This window comes from Marmota flaviventris, chromosome Y, assembly GCF_047511675.1.
Source record: "Marmota flaviventris isolate mMarFla1 chromosome Y, mMarFla1.hap1, whole genome shotgun sequence".
Taxonomy (NCBI): domain Eukaryota; kingdom Metazoa; phylum Chordata; class Mammalia; order Rodentia; family Sciuridae; genus Marmota; species Marmota flaviventris.
Genome location: NC_092519.1, coordinates 16,928,148 through 16,948,966, shown reverse-complemented (window position 1 = coordinate 16,948,966; position 20,819 = coordinate 16,928,148). Strand labels below are relative to the sequence as shown.

The 20,819-nt window shown below is 44.6% G+C and overlaps 1 protein-coding gene and 1 long non-coding RNA gene across 4 annotated transcripts in view; both read left to right on the top strand.

The window, feature by feature from the left end:
• Positions 1-20,819, top strand: part of LOC139703477 (zinc finger protein 124-like) — a 53,965-nt gene that overhangs the window by 30,308 nt on the left and 2,838 nt on the right. Inside the window, exons 4-6 of one of the 3 annotated variants that reach the window (XM_071606956.1) lie at positions 9,949-10,075; positions 10,254-10,314; positions 14,260-16,899. In XM_071606956.1, the coding sequence (XP_071463057.1) occupies positions 9,949-10,075; positions 10,254-10,314; positions 14,260-14,281 (210 nt within the window). In that variant the 3' untranslated portion in view covers positions 14,282-16,899. Of the gene's footprint in view, positions 1-9,948; positions 10,076-10,253; positions 10,315-10,882; positions 14,194-14,259; positions 16,900-20,819 lie in introns of those variants that run through there. The other 2 variants (XM_071606954.1, XM_071606955.1) reach the window with 2 other exon arrangements.
• LOC139703483 (uncharacterized) lies at positions 14,360-16,899 on the top strand. The gene is made up of 2 exons (XR_011705774.1): positions 14,360-14,444; positions 14,940-16,899. It is a non-coding gene; the product is annotated as an uncharacterized lncRNA (long non-coding RNA).

Sequence of the window (20,819 nt, the reverse complement as noted above, 5' to 3'; positions counted from 1 at the left end):
AGCTTTATCAGCCACATCCCCAGCCTCCACTTTTACTGAATTTTGAGAGCTGCACCCACTTGGTGTGGAAGCTGGTCTCCAACCTGTGATCCTTCTGTTACCGCTGTTTACCAGTGACGAGTCCTTGCTTCCCCGAATGCTGAAGTATAACACCAGAGAAGCACGCTGAGGCAAGTGTAGAGTGGAAAGTAGAGGTTTATTAAAGGACAGCAGAAAAGACTTCTCCCCGCAGGAAGAAGGGGACCCAAGAGGTGGAATCCCTGTAAGGGGGAGGTCTTCCCTCTTTTATAGCTAAAGTCTTCTTTCCGCTTTCCCACACTTTGTTTCTCATTATGTTGCAGTGATAGAATGCAGGTGGGAAGGTCCAAAAGGTGGGAGATTGGTGGGCTGGAGGAGTAATCAGGGCAGGAACGGCCTGGGGTGGATTTTGGATTATGATTATCAGTTCCTTAGAATGGATTCCTGCCTTGCGGACATTAACATTTCAATTGCTGCTCTGGTTTCCAGGACTCCATTCTCTATAAGGGCCTCTGTTTTATTTATGTTTCACAATATTAGACCCAATTTACCTAACTACCTATCTGTAAATCTGGCTTCACTTCTGCTTCAGCCTCCAAAGTTCCTGGGATTACAGGGCTGTGTGGAGGGGGCAAAACTGTGACTTATGCAGTCAAGGGGAGAAATAAAGAATGTCCACACACTTGTGCCCCTTTCAATGCTCTATTCACTCAAATTACTTAATACAGTTGAACTATATAGGTTCTTAATCAAGAAAACAACAATCCTTAATGCTAGGCATTGCCATAGACATAATCAATTCACAGCAAAATGTGCCACAGCCTGGAAGCAGCAAACTAACTGGGGGGTGAAGATCAACTTGTGAAGGTGGATACAGCAGGAGTGGGAGCCGTTTATTGTAGGACAGTTGGGGTATCTACATAATTAAGAACAAGCTGTGTATTCAGTTAACAAAAACTAGGTATAACAGTTAACCAATAAGGAATCATCATCTTCATGATTACACACAGCTTAACTTAATTGACATAATCTAGACACAGCAGTCACTCATTAAGGAATCTCTATCATCTTAATGGCTTGCTGGCCTTACTTCTCAACCACTACTTCTTTTGGCTAAAAGCCAGGTGCCATCTTGACTTGTTTATCACCCTAACTGCAACAATTCTAGGTTAATTAATTCACAGCAAAGAATTCTAGATTCATTCTAAGCACTGGAAAACACATTTAATTATGATAAGCTAATGACATTCCCTCTGCATGCTAAGTTCAAAGATCTTATATCTTAGGCTGTGAGTCCAGCAGATGCACACTCACTCAGACCTCGGTGACCAGGTCTGGAACCAAGGCAAGTATTTCCTGGTGTGGAGCAGAGGACCAGTTGAGGAGGGGGTCCTAGGGAGGAGGTGCAGCTCTCACCAAGGTCCAGATGAGGCAGTAGAGTTTGAGAATGGTGAGGATCTTGCAGAGGCTCAGGAAAGATGCCAAGTGATGGGATGTCAGGTCCTCATCAGACTCTCCAGCTCGAGTGCATCCTTGTTTCTGTTGGCTGAATTCCTGCTCATCAGCTCTATCATTTATACTAAATTTGGGGGCTTTTGATCATGCTTTCAATCCTTATCAGCTACCACCCTATTTCTCAGTGACATCATTTACCCTGGGATCATCTCCACCCTGATCTTCTTGCCTTTCCCTCTTATCAGGCAAGGAAAGACTGCCAGAGGCTTCACTCTCTTTATCAGGGTGAGGGGAAGGAACTTGTTTGAGGCCTTACTGGAGGGATCTGTGGATGTTCCTGGTGAAACTGCAGGTCTTCTAAAATGGAGTTGCTTAGGCTCAGGCCTAAGGCCATTCTAACAAATCCTGTGTCCCTGGTAAGAAGAACACTTTTGAAAGCATTTGTTTTCTATTTGTGATTATTATACTTGAGAGGAAAGAATAATCACTTAACAGTTCCCTGTGTTTGGTCAAAATAATTACTTTAAAAGGAAAAAGGCATTTGTACATAGAACCAGGGATATTGAATCTTGGGTTATGTTCCAAGCCCCCCTGCCCCAATTTGACATAAATCATTTATTTACTTAAATTTGTTTTTATTAGTTATACATGGCATTATAATGCATTTTCACACAGTACACATAAATAGAGTGTCACTGCTCCTTTTTCTGGTTGTACTTGATGTGGATTCACACCAGTCCTGTAGTCATATGTGCACATAGGATAATAGTGTTTGATTCATTCTTCTGTTCTTCATCCCCACCTCTTTAAATTTGATTTTCAGATGGGGTCTGGCTATGTTGCCCAGCCTGGCCTGTAAGTCCTGACCCTCCTGCTTCAGTTTCTCAAGCTGTTGACATTAAAGGCATTGGCAATCCCAGCTATGGAGAATAGTTCATTTTGATTTAAATATTAATGACCATAGTCAGGAACATGGATTCAAGTGACCCTAAATGATGTATGTGTCCCACCCTGAAAGACAAGGGTTAAACCCTGGGGCACTTAATCACTGAGCCACAATCAGTCCTTTTTAGATTGTATTTTGAGACATGATCTCATCAAGTTCCTTCTGGCCTCACTAAATTGCTGAGACTGACTTTGAATTTAGCAGTCCTCCTACCTTATCCTCTAAAGCTACTGGGATTACAGTTGTGTGGCACTGTGCATGGCCTACATGAACTTTTATAAAAGAAACTGTGTATCACTACATTAACCAATTACATTGGTAGGATCATCAGACTGGTGGGCTACAGAAAGAAAGGAAGAAAAAAGAAATTTCTTCTGTCTGTTGTTATTACATTCTTACTTTGGTAGATGGTAGGGACTAGATATCTGGTAAGGGTAGTTATATATTCTGAGAAATTTAATAGTTTTGAGAATTGTGGTCTGATACAGAAATTAAGATAATTGGCTATTAAAGGGCTTAAGATAGCCCAAGATAATTTTTGCTCTCCATACAGGATCCTGCCTTTCTACCCTCATGGTGGTCTGGTTAGCCAAGTCAAATACTCTGAAGGTTCTTTGATGTAGATGCAACTGTATAGAGAACTTGAGTTCACAGCTGTAAAAATCTTGTGCTTCTCCCTTTATCTTCCTTAGGTGTAGACACCATGTCAGATTTCTTGGGCAGAGGTTCCCTTTGGACGCCTCACAGGGTCCTATGTCCTCAGCCACTGTCCTCTCCTGGAGCTGCCACAAGGTGCCCACAGCTGCCCTGGTCCCTGCAGGGTGAACAGAACTTCAGGCCCTGGGTCAGTTCCTCCTAGAGGACAGCCTGAGGTGTGGGGTGCAGCCTCTCAGGGAAGCTGCTGGGGGCTCTGGGCTGAGGAATCTCCTGGAACAGGCCTCATCTAGACAGCTACTTCCTTGGGACCTTGTTTTTCCCAAGCTCTGTTCCCATTCCTTGGAGACAGGTGGCCAGTCAGCCTGTGGATGCTGGTGTTGAGGGTCCGGGTCACCAGTGATTCCTGCCCTTTCAGTCTCACAGTGTGAAGGAGCGACACCTCTCCCAGAGCATAAGCAACACCCACCCCAGTGCAGAGCTGTGCAAACCTGAAAAGCCTCATAGAGTGGAGTCATGGTCTAGGTCCCTGGGAGGGTGATCCTAGAGGCTTTCAGGAAGCAAGACCAGGAGGGAGCATGTCCCAGATGTCAGGGACCTTCCCTGCACCTTGAAGCTGACACGTGTGCTCCCTCAGCACCAAAGCTTTCTGTGTATCACTTTGCAATGATCTGCTCACATTTTGAGGCCCAGGTCTATTTTTTCAGAGCCAAATGGGATGGACTATTATTAAATAGGCAAGAAAGAAGTAGATTTTTAAAAGTCTAGTTACATTTCCATTGTGAAAACAATTACAGCCAAGTACAGTGGTGCACACCTGTGATCCTTGCTGTTCCAGGGCCTTAGGCAGTAGGATTGTAAACTTGAGTACAGCCTTAGCGACTTAGCCAGGCCTTATGTCTGGGGTTGTGACTTATCAGTAAAGTTCCTCTGGGTTTAATCTCTGATCCCAAACCAAAGAAAAAGAACAGAACCGAAAAACAAACAAACAAAAAATAAATAAATAAATAAACACATCTAATTTATCTTTTGCTACCCCTGAGTATGCATAGAAAATTGGTTAGATTTGATCTTGTCTTTTCAATGATTTCCAATTGAAATTCATGTCCTAGATTCCACAATGCCACTTAAGATACAGAGAAACTCTGTCTACCATTATTGCTGCAGGAAATGAATCCATTTCTACAAAAATTATGGTGGATAAATTTATGAATTTGATTTTATGTAAATTAGTTACAGTCATTGACAAGCTGATGAATTTGACAGGAATGACAGTTTGTTGTTACTCTTGTTGTCTGGACTTGGCGGGTTCATGTTAGCTGTGTGTTTTTTGGTATCAGCAATGGAACCCAGAGGTGCTTAGCCACTGAGCCACATCCCTGGCCCCTTTTAGATTCTTCCTTTTGAGTCAGGGTCTTGCTACATCAACTTGGGCCTCTGACCCCTGAACCACTGGGGTTACATATGTGCACCATCACACCCATCTTCATTGGAAGTTTTAAGGACAATATGGCAATACCTAAAATACCCAACTGTGATCATTTAAAAATCACTGAATACTTTATCGGTGAAATAATAAATGACACCTGTTTTCTGAAAAGGAGAGATATATATGTCTCAGTGAGGGTGCTGATCCTCTCACAAGCACTCCCACCATGTCACCTGATTCCTGTTCCCTCCTAATTACCTCCTCCTAGGGCTACCCATTTGGGAGCTGGCCTTTTAGCTTATGAAACTTGGGAGTAACATAAATGCTCTCTCTACTCTCTCTGTCCTGTACAATATTTTCACTGGTCTTAGATACAGTGTAGTATTTTCATTTTAGATATAGTTTTTCGAAGTTCACCCCATAAAACACAATAATCCATGCCCTGAATTTCACATAATTTACTGAAATGCTCTTTGTTTTTTCAAAGAGTGTAGATCATGGGCAAGTTCTGTCTCCTTTGTAAGAAAGTGTGTTGTCTTTTCATTGATTTTTGTTGCCTCTCATTGTGTATCTTTTGTATTATAATCTTTTTTATCACTCATTACATATATTTTCAGGATTTTTTTTTGTTCTTGTGTGTGTGTGTGTGTGTGTGTGTGTACATGGACTGTTGAGGATTGAACCAAAGGCTTTCAAGTTCTTACTACTGAGCTACTCTCCACCCCAAGAAAATTAGTATTGTAGACTGGGGTTTACTTATTTGCTGATGTATTGAGTGCTGGGATTGAAGCCAGGGACTTGATCATGCTTATGTTGTCCTCAAAAAAATGAATTTCAATGTGTGAGCAGCATTTTGGAGGTGGGAAGTTGTTTTACTGGGTTATAAACCTAGAGGCACTTGACCACTGAGCACGTCCTCAGCCCTTCCTATTTATTATGTACCTATTTATTTTTATTTTTATTTTGTATAGTTGTAGAGGGGCAGAATACCTTATTTTTGTTAATTTATCTGTGGTGCTAAGGATCATACCCAGTGCCTCATACATGCTAGCAAGTGCTCTGCCACTCAGCTACAATCCCAGTCCCCCCATTTATTGTTGATGAAGACCAAGTTTCACAAAATTTCTGGGTGTCTTGCTAAATTGTAGAGAGAGCCTCCAACTTGGCAGTTCCATGCCTTGACCTCCCTAGTGGCTGAAATTACAGGTGCACACCACCACACCAGAAGTTAGAATACCTTTTACAGATTTATCATCCAGGGGTTTGGATTGTGGCTCAGAGAAAAAGCGCTCACCTAGCATGCTTGAGTCCTTGAGTTCAATCCTCAGCACCACATAAATATTAAATTAAAAAAATTGTGCCCAGCTAGAACTAAAGAATTAATATATATTAAAAAAAGTTTTATCATCCAGTTTCTTTACAGATGGAAATAGTAGTGAAAATCAATTTCGTTGCTTTCGTCCATAGTTTTGAAATTTGTAACTATGACTTTTCTTCTTTGCTTTATTTTTTGCATTATTATTTAGGAAAGGTATTCATTATGTAATATTGTTTCTTATGTTTATATTTGTTAAAGTTTATGGCATGGTAGTTCATTCATTTCCTTATTAAATCAATTTTGTTTTTCAGAGCAATTTTAGACTTATAGTTTGTTAGTCAATGATTTCTAGAGGAACAGCATCAACACGAAGTGTGGTTATAAAAGGGGGACTTATTAGATTGGCCTACTTGACCTGAAGCTGGATGTCCAGAGTGGCCGTCTGCAGAGTGGAGAGCTTGAGAAGTAGTAGCTGCAGAGTCCAAGAGGCTGAAACCTCAGAACAAGAGAGATCAGTGGTGCTGCCCTAGTCCAGACCAAAGGTTCTGGAAACTCCCTGGAGAATCACAGGCAGAGTCCACTTTGGGAGAGTGAGGTAGGCAGAGTCTGATATCCTCAGACCATTGCAGCAGCCATCAAGAACCCATTGAGAAGAAAGGAGCTTGCTCTGCTGCTGCTTCCTTCTTCTTCCAACTTTTGTGCCTCCCAAGACACTATCCTATTGGATGGTGCTGCCTAGCTTAAGGAGGTTCTCCAGTTTGATTCGCTGTTCCACATGCCAGTCATTTGTAGACACACCCTCATGGACACACCCCAAAGCTTATTAATCACTGTATCTTTTAATCCAATCAAGGTGAAAATTAAATGTGCCATTACTCATAGTATCGAATACCCCTTCTATCCAGCCGATAGTCTCCACTGTTTTCAACATATTCCATTGGTGTATGATGTTTGTTAGTTACTAAACCAGGGTTGAACATTTGATAAAGAGAATGGATGAAGCAAAACGTTATCATAAGCCAAAGTTCACAATTTACCTTAGGTTCCTCCTCTGTGTGATGTGACTTTGTGTGTCACATAGTATACAAGAAAATGTACAGAAGAGTTTCACTGCTCTGGGAATCTTGTGTTCCACCTGTTCATCACTCCTCTCATTCCTTCCTCCCTCTGTGCTCCCTGAGTCCCTGGCACCCATCAGTTCTGCTAGTGCATCTATAATGTTCATTCCAGAATGTTCTTGACTTGGAATCTTACTGCACTTGGCCATTTCAAACTGGCTTCTCTCACTTTCCAGTCTGCCTTTAAGGGTGCTGTATCTTTCCAGGCTGCAGAGCTTGTTTTCTGGGTGATGTTCTTTGAGGTGGCCAAACTGCAGCTTGTCCATTCAGTATTGAAAGACGCATCTTCATCTTCCTTGCATCTAGCTTTGGGCAGTTCTGGATATGGATGCTGTAGTCACTGTAGTGAGGGTTCCTGTGCCCATAATTTTCACATCATTTTTATAGACACCTGAAGTGTGATGACTTAATCATAGAGTTTTTTGCATTCATGATTGAATTTTGCATTTGTGATTATGAGCATCATTCATAGTTTTCTATTTAATACTTTTCTTGATCCATTTAATTTGGATAATATGGTAACTTATGCCTCAGAAAGAATTAGAAGATTTTAACTGAGCTTCTATGTTCTGGAAAAAATGTAGAAAATTGGTGGCAGTTTTTATGTGTCTCATGGAAGCCTGTTTGTGATGTTAGAGCCTTGCCTTACCTTTTGTAGTAGTAATTAGTTATTGAGTCTATTTTTTTCAGCAGCCATATGCTCATCTATTTTGTGTATTTCCCCTTGTGTGTAAAAATAAAAAAACTGTCTCTCTCACTGAAATGGTCCAGTTTTTGCAAGTTGCCTAATTTTTGTCAAGCACATTTAAGATAATCTTGAAGTCCCAATGCATTGTGGACGATGACAATTTTAAATCTGTTAGTAGGTTTTCAGTCCTCTTTGCTTTTTTCTTTAATGTTATTGTATAATTTACACTTTTAATTCTTTCTTTTTCTGTGTCAGTGAGGATTGAACCCAGTTTTTCCCAGGGCATAGACAAGCACTCTTCCACTGAGCCACATCCCCAGTCCTTGTCCTCTGTATTCTTAGCCTTATGTCAGTTTATCAGAGATGCTGATGTTCATGAAGAAGTTGATTTTGCTGACTGTGGATTTCCTGATTGGGGTTTCATCCACACCTTCTCTGTTACCTTCCTGTGGTTAATTTAGGTTTACCTTGCTCTTCTTTCTCTGGTTTTTTGAAGTGACAGTTTCAATAATTGCTTTTAGCTCCTTTTCTGAAATGTGTGTTGAATGACTTGGATACCTATACAGCACACCTCGGGTATTCTCTATGAATTTCCTGTGATGGACTTTTACGTTTTTTTTTTCCTTCAAAATGGTCACATTTTCTCTTGAGTCACCACTTTGCCCTGTGTCTGTTGAGAGTCTTGTTTCATGTCCCCTTCCCTGGAGGCTTTTCACCTGCTCCTGATCTGATTTCTGCTTTTGCTCTCATGATCTTTGGGCATACATGGGATTTCACTGGTGGTGCACTTGTAGGGGTGTGGGTTATGTCCTGTGCAGTGTTTCTGTGACCCAGAGTCCTCAGTGTGCTTCCCAAGGGTTGAAGGCCCATGAAGCCCTCCTGCCTGCATCATTGTCCTGACAGAGTTGGGCTGATGTCTCTGAGTGTAAATGTGCATTCTTCATTGTTTTGGGTGGTTCTGCATGTTCTCAGTCCTTGCGTGTGGTTCTGTGTCAGTGGCAGAGACGTTTTCTTTTTGCCTGTTCCATCATGGTGCAGACATCCTAGCATGCTTACAGATGTGAGTGGTGGCCTGTTTCACACCCAGACTGTGTGGGATAGTTCAGGAATCTGGGCTACAGACTTGTTGCTTGACCACACTCTGGGTGATCTTCTCCCTTAGGTTTGTTGGCACCACCATTGCTGCAGGCACGATGAATCTCTTTCACAACAGACAACCATTGCACATAAAGCCCAACATTGATCAAAATGTCCTTGAGCAGAACATTGGTATGTGTCTCATGACTACATTATGGTAGTGAACCGGCTGCTGTTAAGAAGAGTTTGACAATCATTGAACATGCCTTGCTGCTATGAGACTTAGAAATGTAGTGCCTTCTGTTTATTAAGAAGATTGTTTTGAGAGTTATAAAATTTTGTAAGGCTGTTGTTTGGACAAGGGGACATTTTTGGGTCATTGAGTTATTTCTAAGACATGTGCCATCTTTCACTTCCCCCATTCTGGTTTGACAGTAACCACAGGAAATTATCAAATTGTTGTGTTTATTAATAAATAAATTAAATTAATCAAATTGAGAACTCATGTTTGTTTTGGCCATTTAATAGTAAGCTAGTTAACTAAATTTGTTCTGGAGTAAAGTACCTGCAAACTTCTAGTTGTTCTCAGTGTAATCACACAGGATGAGCTCAATCTCCAGCTAATGCATTATGACAACCTGTGTGGAAGTTTGTCTCAATGTTGTCTGTGAAGGTATCTTTTTAGTGACCCCATGCCCAGAGGGTGTGCGTGGGGGCTGGTTCTAGGCATTTCTTTAAGTATGGAACAATAGACTTTCAGAGGAAACAAGACATCAGTAAATACCATGTTGTCTATATTAACTTTGTAGGTCCAGGGAGCCACTGTAATTGGCAGCATCTCTTAGTTTCATGATTCCTGCAATTTCCTACTCATCACCTTTGTTTTCTAAACATAAGTACTATCAAAAGAGCTTATATTAGCTCTGTACCACACAACACGTTTCTAGGACATGTAATAGAGATGCAATCAATAAAGAAGTTAGGAGTAATCTGGGAGCCTGTCTTACTTCCTGTGAACTCACCAAAGAAAAGGTATAAATCACTATGATGTTTGCCTTCTGAGTAGCCAATTTCTAGTGTTGGAATGGCTGGAAGAAGTTGAGTACAGTAAAGATTTGATGGACCAAATCGTGGAATTAATCGAGAGGCCAGGGAATCATATGAACATCATGCATGTTGAGTATAGATTTCTCATGCTGTCAATCTCTCCTGGCCTCCACTATACATTTGGGGGGGATATTTTAGATCTCAGTGACCTTTGAGGATGTGGCTGTGAACTTCACCAAGGAGGAGTGGGCTTTGCTGGATCCTTCCCAGAAGAACCTTTACAGAGATGTGATGCTGGAAGTCCTCAGAAACCTGGCTTCTATAGGTAATAATGACGTTTCTAAAATTAATCAAATCGAGAACTCATGTTTATTTTGGTCATTTATGCAGAAGGTGAAAAGGGAATCAATTGGTGAATTATTGCAGCATAAATGGCACCTAGGATTTGGTAAAGCATTTCTAGCTCCTAAATACTCATAAAGATTGTTGTGTTCTCATTTTAGGAAAGAAATGGCAAGACAAGATCACTGAAGACCATATTGAAAACTCTGGGAGCAATGTAAGGTAAGTGTACTCACAAGAGGAGTCCACGAGGGGGTCTGAGAACTGTCATATCATTTTTAAAGCAAACCAACCAAAGAAGTGTGCATAATTTGAGAAGTATTTCTTCTTATAGTGTTTTTTACCAGAAATATATACTTAGCTGTAACAGATATTCAGTCTTTTCAAAGTATTTGACATTCAAAAAGTACTATGAAATTGCATATGTGAATACCACTATTTGGATAATAGCCATAGAGAAGCTGTGTTGAAAAGGATTGTTTGCTTTCAATCTCCTTATTTTTAGGCAAGTTGAACAAGTCAGCAAACCTAGCCTTTACCTGATGTTGGTAGTAATGTAAAAATCTATCAATACATAGAAAATGGTGAATGAATCAAGCATTGATTACGTGCTGGTCACTTCTTCTTCCTTAAAGAAGTCATATGGTAAACTCAAAGGCACAAGATAGTGTGGGAGAACCTTCAAATCGATTCCAATTCTTACTTGAACAAAGAAAAATGTTAATAGAGTAAATCCATGTCACTTCATTATGTGTGCAAAAGACTTCATATGACCTTCATTCCTTCATAGGCAGATCACATCATACTCTGGACACAAATACTACAAGCATGAGGAATGTGAAGAGAAGCCATGTGAATTTAAACAATGTAAGAATTCTCTGGTTTCTCCCAAAAATATTCACACACAAATGTTACTACAAACTGGAGATGGACTTTATGAATCTACAGTACATGGGAAAGTCATCAGTCACTCCAGTGACATTCAAAGGCATGGAGATACTCATACTGGGTGGCAACCCTATATATATCAGCAATGTGGTGAAGCCTCTTCTTATCCCACCAGTGTTCCAAGACACATGATAACACACAGTGGAGATAAACTTTTTCAATGGGACATATGTGGGAAAGCCTTTGATTTCTCCTCTTTATTTAGAAGACATGAAGGAACTCATTGTGGAGAGAAACTCCATGAATGTAAACGAGGTGGTCAGACCTGTATTTCATACACAAGTCTTCAAAGGCACAGGATCACACACATGGGGAAGGAAGGTTTAAATTGTAAGGTATGTGGGAAAGACTTTGCTTATCCCAGTTTACTTAGAGTACATCAGAGAAGGCATACTGGAGAGAAGCCCTATGAATGTAAGCAGTGTGGCAAAGCCTTTGCTACATCTCATGAGCTTCATATACATGGAAGAATACATACCGGACAAAAGCCCTATGAATGTCAACAGTGTGGAAAAGCCTTTACTACTGCCTCCTACCTTCAGATACATGAACGAACTCATACTGGAGAGAAGCCCTATGAATGTAAGCAGTGTGGGAAAGCCTTCGCTCAGTCCTCTCACCTTCACTCACATGAAAAAACTCACACTGGAGTGAAGCCCTATGCATGTAAGCAGTGTGGCAAAGCCTTTGCTACATCCACTAAGCTTCATATACATGGAAGAATACATACCGGAGAAAAGCCCTATGAATGTCAACAGTGTGGCAAAGCCTTTACTACATCCAGTTACCTTCAGATTCATGGAAGAATGCACACTGGAGAGAAGCCCAATGAATGTAAGCAGTGTGGCAAAGCCTTTGCTACATCCTCTACGCTTCAGAGACATGGAAGAATACATACCAGAGAAAAGCGCTATGAATAACAACAATGTGGAAAAGCTTTTGCCACATCCTGTCTGCTTCATACAAGTGAAAGAACAGATACTGCAGAGAAATAGTATGCATGTAAACAATTGGTAAACTTTTCTGTTATTACTGTTTCACTCATACATGTAGAACGTTACTGGAGAAAAATCCTTTGAATGTAAAAATGGTAAATCAAAAACTTTTCAGAAAAGCAACTTTCCCTTAGGAGAGCACCGAACTTAGCAACATAACCCATGAATCACCTTCATAATTCTTTATATTTACTTACGGATTCTAGAATTGCAAAAATAGTTTTTGTTTATCTTTCTACAGACGAAAAATTCCCAGATCTTATGAGTTTAACATCACAACTTCTTCTTCTGTCTAATTCCCTTACTTTCTACAATTCAACCCACAACACTCTGAAATCCTAAGTGCACTACAATTCTGGAGAGAAATTCCAAACTCACTAAATTTCTAAAATTGACACTGAAGTTCAAGTACAGGACACCACTTGTCCCGACATAGGACTAAACCAGTCAGGGTCACTCCAGGTGAACTGGGCTGCATGACATTGTCACACAGAGACAGAGAAATGTCTTTTTCTTTGGTTCTGTGATGGCTCCCTCACCCAGCTCCCCCAAAGGAGGCAAGGCCGGTAAGAATGAGAGAGAGCAGGCCTGGAGCCCCATTTTATTGGGGAGAAGCCACTCAAATGAGGATAGGGTCAAGATTCAGGGGGTGGAGTCTTCCTGATGTCTGCTGCCAGTAGGTTGACATCCTGGAAGGCCACGCCCATCTCATGTGCTGTGTGGGGATCAAGGGCAGAGCAAGGGAAGGGGACACAGAAGGGGAGGTTCCATGGAACATTCTATCCCAAAAGGGCACAGAGTAGGATTCCAAAGGAACAGGAGGGTGTAACCCCACTGGCGGACTCCTACTCCTGGAGCCACACCTCACTATCTGAATGGGGGTGAGGCCCAATGTGTTGTGGGGCACAGCAGCTGTTCCATACTCCCCTACACAGGACTTAAAGTGACTCCCGACAGCAGAATTCACAGCTCAGGTTGGACTCCGGGGCCAGCTGCCCAGCCTGTGGTGGTCAGAGAACCCCAGGGGGCTGTCTGCTGCGCAGTCAGCACAAATGCAATCGCTTCTCTTGGGTAAAGCTGTGGGACGAACGTGAGGCAGTCAGTGTCCGGGTCCAGCAGTGCTCACCGGGTCCCACTGTCCCATGGTCTACAGAAGCAAAAATTGCTTCTTCCCTCCCCCCCCACCCCCAGGCCACGCTCTGGGGTGGGCACGTCACAGGCTTTAAGTGGGTGTTATTTGAAGTTGTCCCCCTCAGAGTCTGAGCCATGACCTAATGGAGCACAGCTCCACGACCATGGTTTACATCATGAGTTGGAAATTGTGACGTTTTGGCAAAAATAATGGTGAATGTGTTGTCACAGAGATTGTCTCATTTGTGTGTTCTTTTTAGCTTGATTTCATGGGAGGTTTTTACATATTTCATCTGGCAAGGAAGCAATCTGGATGCTGGGTGAAGAGGGTGAGGGGCTCCCTAGGGTTGAGGACCCAGGATGCTCCTCTGGGCACATCCCTGCATCCTCCAGGGGAAGTTCGATGCACAGGGTGCCTTTTGTCTGGGGTGTCTCTGGGTCACGTCCTCTCCACTGTGAGGAGAGGGTCCCGGGGTCAGGACTGTTGGGGGTCCCAGGAGCCTGGGTTTCCTATTGGGAGTCAGAAGCCTGAGCAGTAACCTCCACACAGGGGCCAGGGGCTTAGGATCCTGTCCCCATTGCTCAAGTGAGGAGAAGGACACGTTTCCCGCCACAGGGGTGGCTGAGGCCATGGCGCAGCGCCAGGCTCCCCGAGTTCCTCTCCTGCAGGGATGCTGCTGCTGCAGTTTTGCTTTGCTTTTTATTTCTCTCCTTTGCAAGTGGCACCTTGTATGGTCTCTGTTTCTGGAAATGTTGATATATTTTCACTTTTTACATGAGATTTGTGTGTATTTTATAGTAGTAAATGATAAAGTATCATAATGACAGCGTAGATTTATGCATTCGTGACATTCTAAACTTTTGATAAAGATTGAATATGTAGGGTGGGGCTGTGGCTCCATGGTGCTGTGCTCACCTAGCATGCAGCAGACACTAGGTTCGACGGTCAGCACCACACAACTATGAAATAAAGACATGGTGTCCACCTAAAAAACAAAAAAAATAAATATTTATTTTAAAGAATGAATATTTAGTTACATGTTTTGTCTTTTAGTTTATCAAATGCTTGTAAATCTCTATGTTTGTTTTATAGACTGAACCAGATTTCTGTATGAGCTGCCCTTGTACTTCAACCCCATGATGTTCAAGGATCAGCTGCACATGGTGTTTCCTAAATCCTATCAGGTGGTTGTTTGGGGTGTTCTTTGTGCCTCTGAGGTTTTGACAGGAGCTCAGGAACTTGTGTAGCTGGAAGAAGCAAAGGATGGAGCTCAGCAGGTGTGTGTCCTCCTGTTCTGCAGTAACACTGAATCGGGGGTGGATAAGGGTGAAGATGGCAGCCACATTTCCTGGGTGCAGACCAGGTCTGCCCCTCCACGTGGGACATTCACTGTTTCCTTTCTATAACTTGGGAATAATAATAATCCCAGCAGAGCCTGCACAGCACAGATAGAGGTTATGTGAATCAGTAAACAAGTCCTCACGGTGCTGCTTGAAGCCTGGCTAGGAGCCCACACTCCAGCAGCCCTTGCCGTTTCTGCTGTTGACACCTCTCCTCAGGTGCCATAGAGATCGATGGGACCAATGGCAGCACCCAGGGCCTCTTTATCCTCGTAGGATTCTCTAATTTCCCCAATGTGAAGAGGGTCCTCCCTGTGGTCCTCCTGGTAGCCCACCTGCTGACCCTGCTGGGCCACACTCCATCATCCTGGTGTCGCAGCTGGACCCCACCTCCACACGCCCGTGTACTCCTTACCCCCTTCGTCCTTCCAGGACCTCAGCTTCACCCCCAGCTCCATCCCCAGCTGCGGCACAAACTACGTGTCCACGACAAGATCATCAGCTCTGCAGGGGCACAGTCCAGCTCTTCCTGTTCCTGGGCCTGGGTGGAGTGGAGGGACTGCTGCTGGCTGTCACGGCCTATGACAGGTTAGTGGCTATCTGGAAGCCCCTGCCCTACACAGTGATCATGATTTCCAGGCTGTGGTGCAGTCAATTCCTTGGTCATGTGTCAGTGACCCTATGGTTACACTGCTGTGCGCACAAGAAGAAGGATCACTTCCTGTGTGAGATACCTATCCTGATCCGTGTGGCCTGTGTCAGCATGGTGGCTATTGAGGGCACTGTCCTTGTCCTGGATGTGGGCATCATGCTGTTTCCCGTGGTCTTCCTCCTGGTCTCCTGTGGCCACATCATCAGTGCTGTGCTCAGAATGCAGTCGTCCTCAGGAAGACACAGTCTTCAACACCTGCGGCCCACCTCACCCTGGGCTCCCTGTCCTATGGGAACATCATCTTCAAGTACATGCAGTCAGGAGCTGCTCCTCCCGGGACCAGGGCAAGGTCCTCATGCTCTTCTACAACCCCATCACCCCCTCCTGAACCCCTCATCTGCACCCTCAGAAACAGGGAGGTGAGAAGGCTGATGCTGGGGAACAGAAAAGGGGACAAGGAGTGAGGGCCCAGGGAGTGACCGGCACACAGCCTCAGGGTCAGCTCCATAAGGGCCACTGCTGTCCTCTGAGCCGTGGGGCAGATGAGGTGTCCGCCTGCAGCTCTCAGCACCCTTGCAGGGTTGGTCTTCTGGGTGCCTGACTAAGGGCAGCGCTGTGGGTTTTATAACAGCACAGGGCCTGTCCCCCACACCCGGATGTGCAGACCTGACCCTGCAGGCTGGTACCAGGGCCACACTGGCAGCAGCCCCCGGGTCCTGCTTCTGTAGTTTGCTGAGTTCACAGTGGTGCTCTCAGCGTCTTAGCTGGAACCTCCCAGCTCTCTCAGGGCTCTTGGTGTGAACCACTGTGTCTTCCTTGGTGGCGTCAAAGCTGAGTTCAGCATGGCTGGGTATTTCCCTCCCATAGGCTCGCAAGGAAGCATGTTGTCTTTTTCTGCCCTTTGTTAGCAGACAGATAAATGAATGGTGGGAGCACAAGGTAAGAGAGTAACTATAAATGTGGCCCAGTGGGCAGACCCCACATGCTTCATTTGCCAAAAAAGCAATGTCTCTGCAGCCCTGCCTGGAGGAAGTGGACAGGGTCTGTCCCATTCCCCAGCAAACCACCTGTTGTCTGCATGGAAATTCAGGTGGGAATTAGTATGGGTGAGAGGAACCCAAGAGAGTATGAAGGGCCTGACTTTTGTGACCCTTTTGCCAGAGCAGATTCTGAAACATAAGGAGGATTCCTCCTAACCATAAAAGTTGTAGCAATGTATAGTTAAGAATGCAATTAGAACTGCTCAACATGGGGCCCTGATGGCTTGGAAATGACCAGGCCACCATACAGGCGCGAGCCATGGTCTCCAGAAACCCACTCCAAGTGGCCAGAGAGCCTTTGGAAGGTCTGTGGAAGAGAGGAGATGAAAGTTGATGGAGAGGAACTCAGCCTGCCACCAACACAGCGCCGCCACAGCGCCCTGCCGGTTGGTACCCACAGTCATTGGGTGCCCTGAAGGAGGGAAAGAAGGCAGTACATGGGATGAGCCCCGGGGGCCATCTGCAGATCAAGTGCTCAAATCATTCACTCTTGAACTTAATGCCCTGCACACTGGAGAGTGCCGCAGTCCGGCTGCAGCAAAATAACCGGGGGATGACGAACAACTTGTGTACGTTGATATAGCAGGAGTGGAATCCATTTATTGTAGGACAACAAAGGTATTTATACATTCCACACAGCTTATCTTAATTAGCATAAACTAGATACATCAGTCAACCAATAAAAAATCCCCACACTTAATGGCTCGCTGGTGTTACTTCACAAACCACTCCCTCTGGCATTTTGCCAGGCACCATCCTGACTTGTTTACAGACTCTAACATTTCCCCCTTTTGTTTAATTTAAAGAACGACCATAGTGGTTTTTACACAAATATCATAAATAATCTGCTACAAGCAGAAGGGGAGGATACAAAATGCCACAATACCAAGCCAATTGATGGCTCCATGCAAGAAGCCCTTGGAAAAATTATACCAGCAATGACACAATTTGCAAAGATACCGAGTTGAGTTACAACTTGTTGCAGATTACAGTTTGTTGTCTCAGTCCAGGTAAAGCAATGTCTCAATAGATTGACTCACAGTCCAGGTAAATCACAGTCCAGGTAAGTTCTGCAGGCAGCTAGCTTGATCCGAAGTCTCGTCTGGTTCTCAGCAACACTGGAAATTCTTCCACCTTCGTCTTCACCGGCACTGGGATGAAGGCAGGAACTCCGGATGGCTAAAGAAAATCCTGTAGCATTCTACTAAGAAAACAACCTTCTGAACAATTTAGTACATTATCTCAAGGTTTTTTTGCATTGGAAATAAGCATTAATAGTGCTCATTACTCATCAGCTTCCAGGTGTGGGAGAACCATTGTAGCTTAGTTATTGGCATTGAAAATGACCAAACATCAGGGACACCAGTAGCGTCTTCTGCTGGCTGAAGTGCCTGGGCAGCCCCAGATGGCCCTGGGGAGTGTCCCGGACTCAAACTGCCACCGGGCCCCACTCCCCGGGCTGGGGACGGGGAATTGCCGGCTGCCTCTGCTTGGAAAGCCCTTGCTGCGCCGTGACCGGCTCGGGCATGTGGCAGCCGCGGCGCCGATTCACGCACCCTCGGGTAATGAAAAGTATTCAGTAATAGCCTTTTGCTGCAACTTTTTTCCTGATAATCCTTCTTCTTCTTAACTTTCTTTTTCTGACTAGAGTTCCTGGGCTTCCATCAACACATGCCCTAACTATTCTTGGTTCCACTGGGGTGCCTCCTTCACTTAGTAATTTACTTCTTACCCCTTCTATATTTTCATCACAAAGACAATACAACATTTCAAGACAAAACAAGACACAAACATACTGTATCAATCTTCTCCATTTTCTCAAAATGGCCATTTTTCCTCTCGCCCTATCTGCCTAGGGATGAGCAGATTTGCTCCCGTCCTATCTATGGACGGGCAGCATTTTTTCGTCACTTACCCCCGAGTGTCCCAGGGCTCCCCGTATGGGCCACCATCTGCCGCAGTCCGGCTGCAGCAAAATAACCGGGGGGTGACGAACAACTTGTGTACGTTGATATAGCAGGAGTGGAAGCCATTTATTGTAGGACAACAAAGGTATTTATACATTCCACACAGCTTATCTTAATTAGCATAAACTAGATACATCAGTCAACCAATAAAAAATCCCCACACTTAATGGCTCGCTGGTGTTACTTCACAAACCACTCCCTCTGGCATTTTGCCAGGCGCCATCCTGACTTGTTTACAGACTCTAACAGGAGAGACCAGCCAGAGTGGCTACTGAGCCCACAACATTTTTGAAGTGGAAGGCCTTCTTCTATGACAAATGTGAAAGCAGGGGAACCTCACCCCACCACAAATATTGACCCCCCAGCTGAGTGCTTGTGGGGAGAGGGGATCTACTCTTCTCATAGTGCAAGCCACAGGCCCACCAGGTTATGTCAATCTGGTTCACTCTCTGCTTTAAGAATGTGCTAGAAGGAACCAGAGGGGGAGGTACAGTGGATACACAGGGCTTAAGGCAAAAATCCACTGAGGACTTTCCACAGTTTATGGACAGAGTGAACCAGGCTTGAAAGGAAAAGTGTCTCATGAAGAAGCAAGGGAAGCCACAGCCAAGGAGGTGATCAGGGAGGGACTAAACAAGGGACAGAGAGCAGCAGGCGCCAGCACAATGCAGCCCAGTGGATGACTGGATTTGGCCACCCAGGATACAGGGACAGAAGGGGCTCAAGCCTCTCTGCTGGGGGTGTGGAGGGACAGGACAGTTCTGGCGAGAATGCCCAGAGCCTCTGCAAATTATTTCCTGAACTGACCAAGGAGGCTTGCAAGCAGCTAGTCAAGACCACAAAAATATGCCCCTTTCCTTCCTGTTGTCGCTTAACAACCTGCTGGAGTAAATCCCCAAGATTAAAATCTAATGCCTTATGGCAAGCAGATGTCACTCATTATGTACCTTCAGGAAATTAAAATATAACTATGTGGTCACTGATACCTATTCAGGCTGTGGAATGGCCATCCCCATCTACTTAAGTGCTTTGGGATCATGGCAGCTCCTTTCTCCATGAAAACTGACACTGGTCCAGCCTGGGCAAGCAGAGCCTTCAAGGAATTTTGCTCTACATGGCACAGAAATCATGTCACTGGGATCCCCTATAACCCTCAGGTTTAATGCATTGTAGACAGAACACACAAGGAATTAATGACCAGGCTACAAAAATGGGGCAGGGGGAGGGAGAAGGCTCTACCAAATCCCCTCACAATGCCTTGAACAAAATCTTGTTTGCTTCAAATTTTCTTTCAACTTCAAAATTTTCCATGGAAACAGCCACCCACAAACAGTAGGCCCCCTTCACTGTGCCCTGCCATTTACCTATAATCTCCCAGCTGGATCCCATCACAAGTGCATGATGGTCCAGCGTCCCTCCTAAAACTGGGTCCAGGGTTTGTACATGTTGACAGAATCCTCACCCCATCTGTGTGCCTGCAGTGAAACTGCCTGCCAGGTAAATTGGGCTTTGGACCCTTGGCCACCAAATTAGCCTGGTCAATTGGGAAGGAGCCCTATCTAAGCTCTTTTCTAATAATTCCTCCTGATTGATCCTGAGGTAGCCGTACAAGGACCCCCCCCCCCGGGCAGGGGAACACCAGCACTACCACACCTGCTCGGCCGAGTGGTTTCTCCGTCATTGATATTGAGACCTACAATCAGAACCGTCCTCTCTCTTTTGCTCTTGCTAATGAAACTTTTGTAGATCAATATAACAAGTCCTATGATGGCTGTCTCTCACTGATACTTGGTAGTTAACGCTACCAAAAGCCATAGACTACCTCCCCATGGCAAGTGCAAGAAACTCTTCCTGCCAACATGCCCAACAACACTCTTTAGAAAGCCCCCCTCTTATAATGCCAGCACCCCATGGAATCGATGTGTGGCAGCCACACCTTATCTCCTTGATAAGAGAAATTTCTTTGGAGAAGATCAACACCTAAGTGCCGGGTTGGGTGCAGCTCCCTGGAATGTAAGCCATGTGCCTCAAACCATGTGGGCTAATGCAGTAACTGCTCCCTGGGATGATCTGTCACCAACCATTTTGCAGGAAATCAATATGGCATGATGGATATCAGGCCAATATTGCTGGCCACTAGACCCTTCAAATGGGTGGCAGCTGGCTGGATGCATGAGTGGATAATGGGCCCTAAACCCAACATATACCTTCATCCCAAAGTATACCCATACCCACTGTGCACAAGCTTGTGTCACGCCACCCTTGCCATGCTCATAATCACTGCCTCTGATGGTGTAAATATCACTCATGCAGAGATCCCTTGTGCAGTCAATGCATCCTGCTGGCTCACAACCTGTCTACACCGGCTATGAAAGCTAAATGTGTATTGATCCTCACATGCCCCCCGCAGCCTGGCTTCCAGTGAACCAGTCCAAGGAGTGGAGGAGTCCATGGGACATGCAGAGGAAGCATCTTCTGAGATCCTGCACCAGACAAGGCGTGATATTGGCCTCATCATTGCTGGGATTGTTGCCCTAGTGGCCGCCATCGCCACCATAGCCACTGCCACTGCTGCGCTCACTCAGAGGATCCACACTGTGCACACTGGAAACAATGTGTCCCCTGTGTGGCAGCAGCCTTCGCCTCTCAAAAT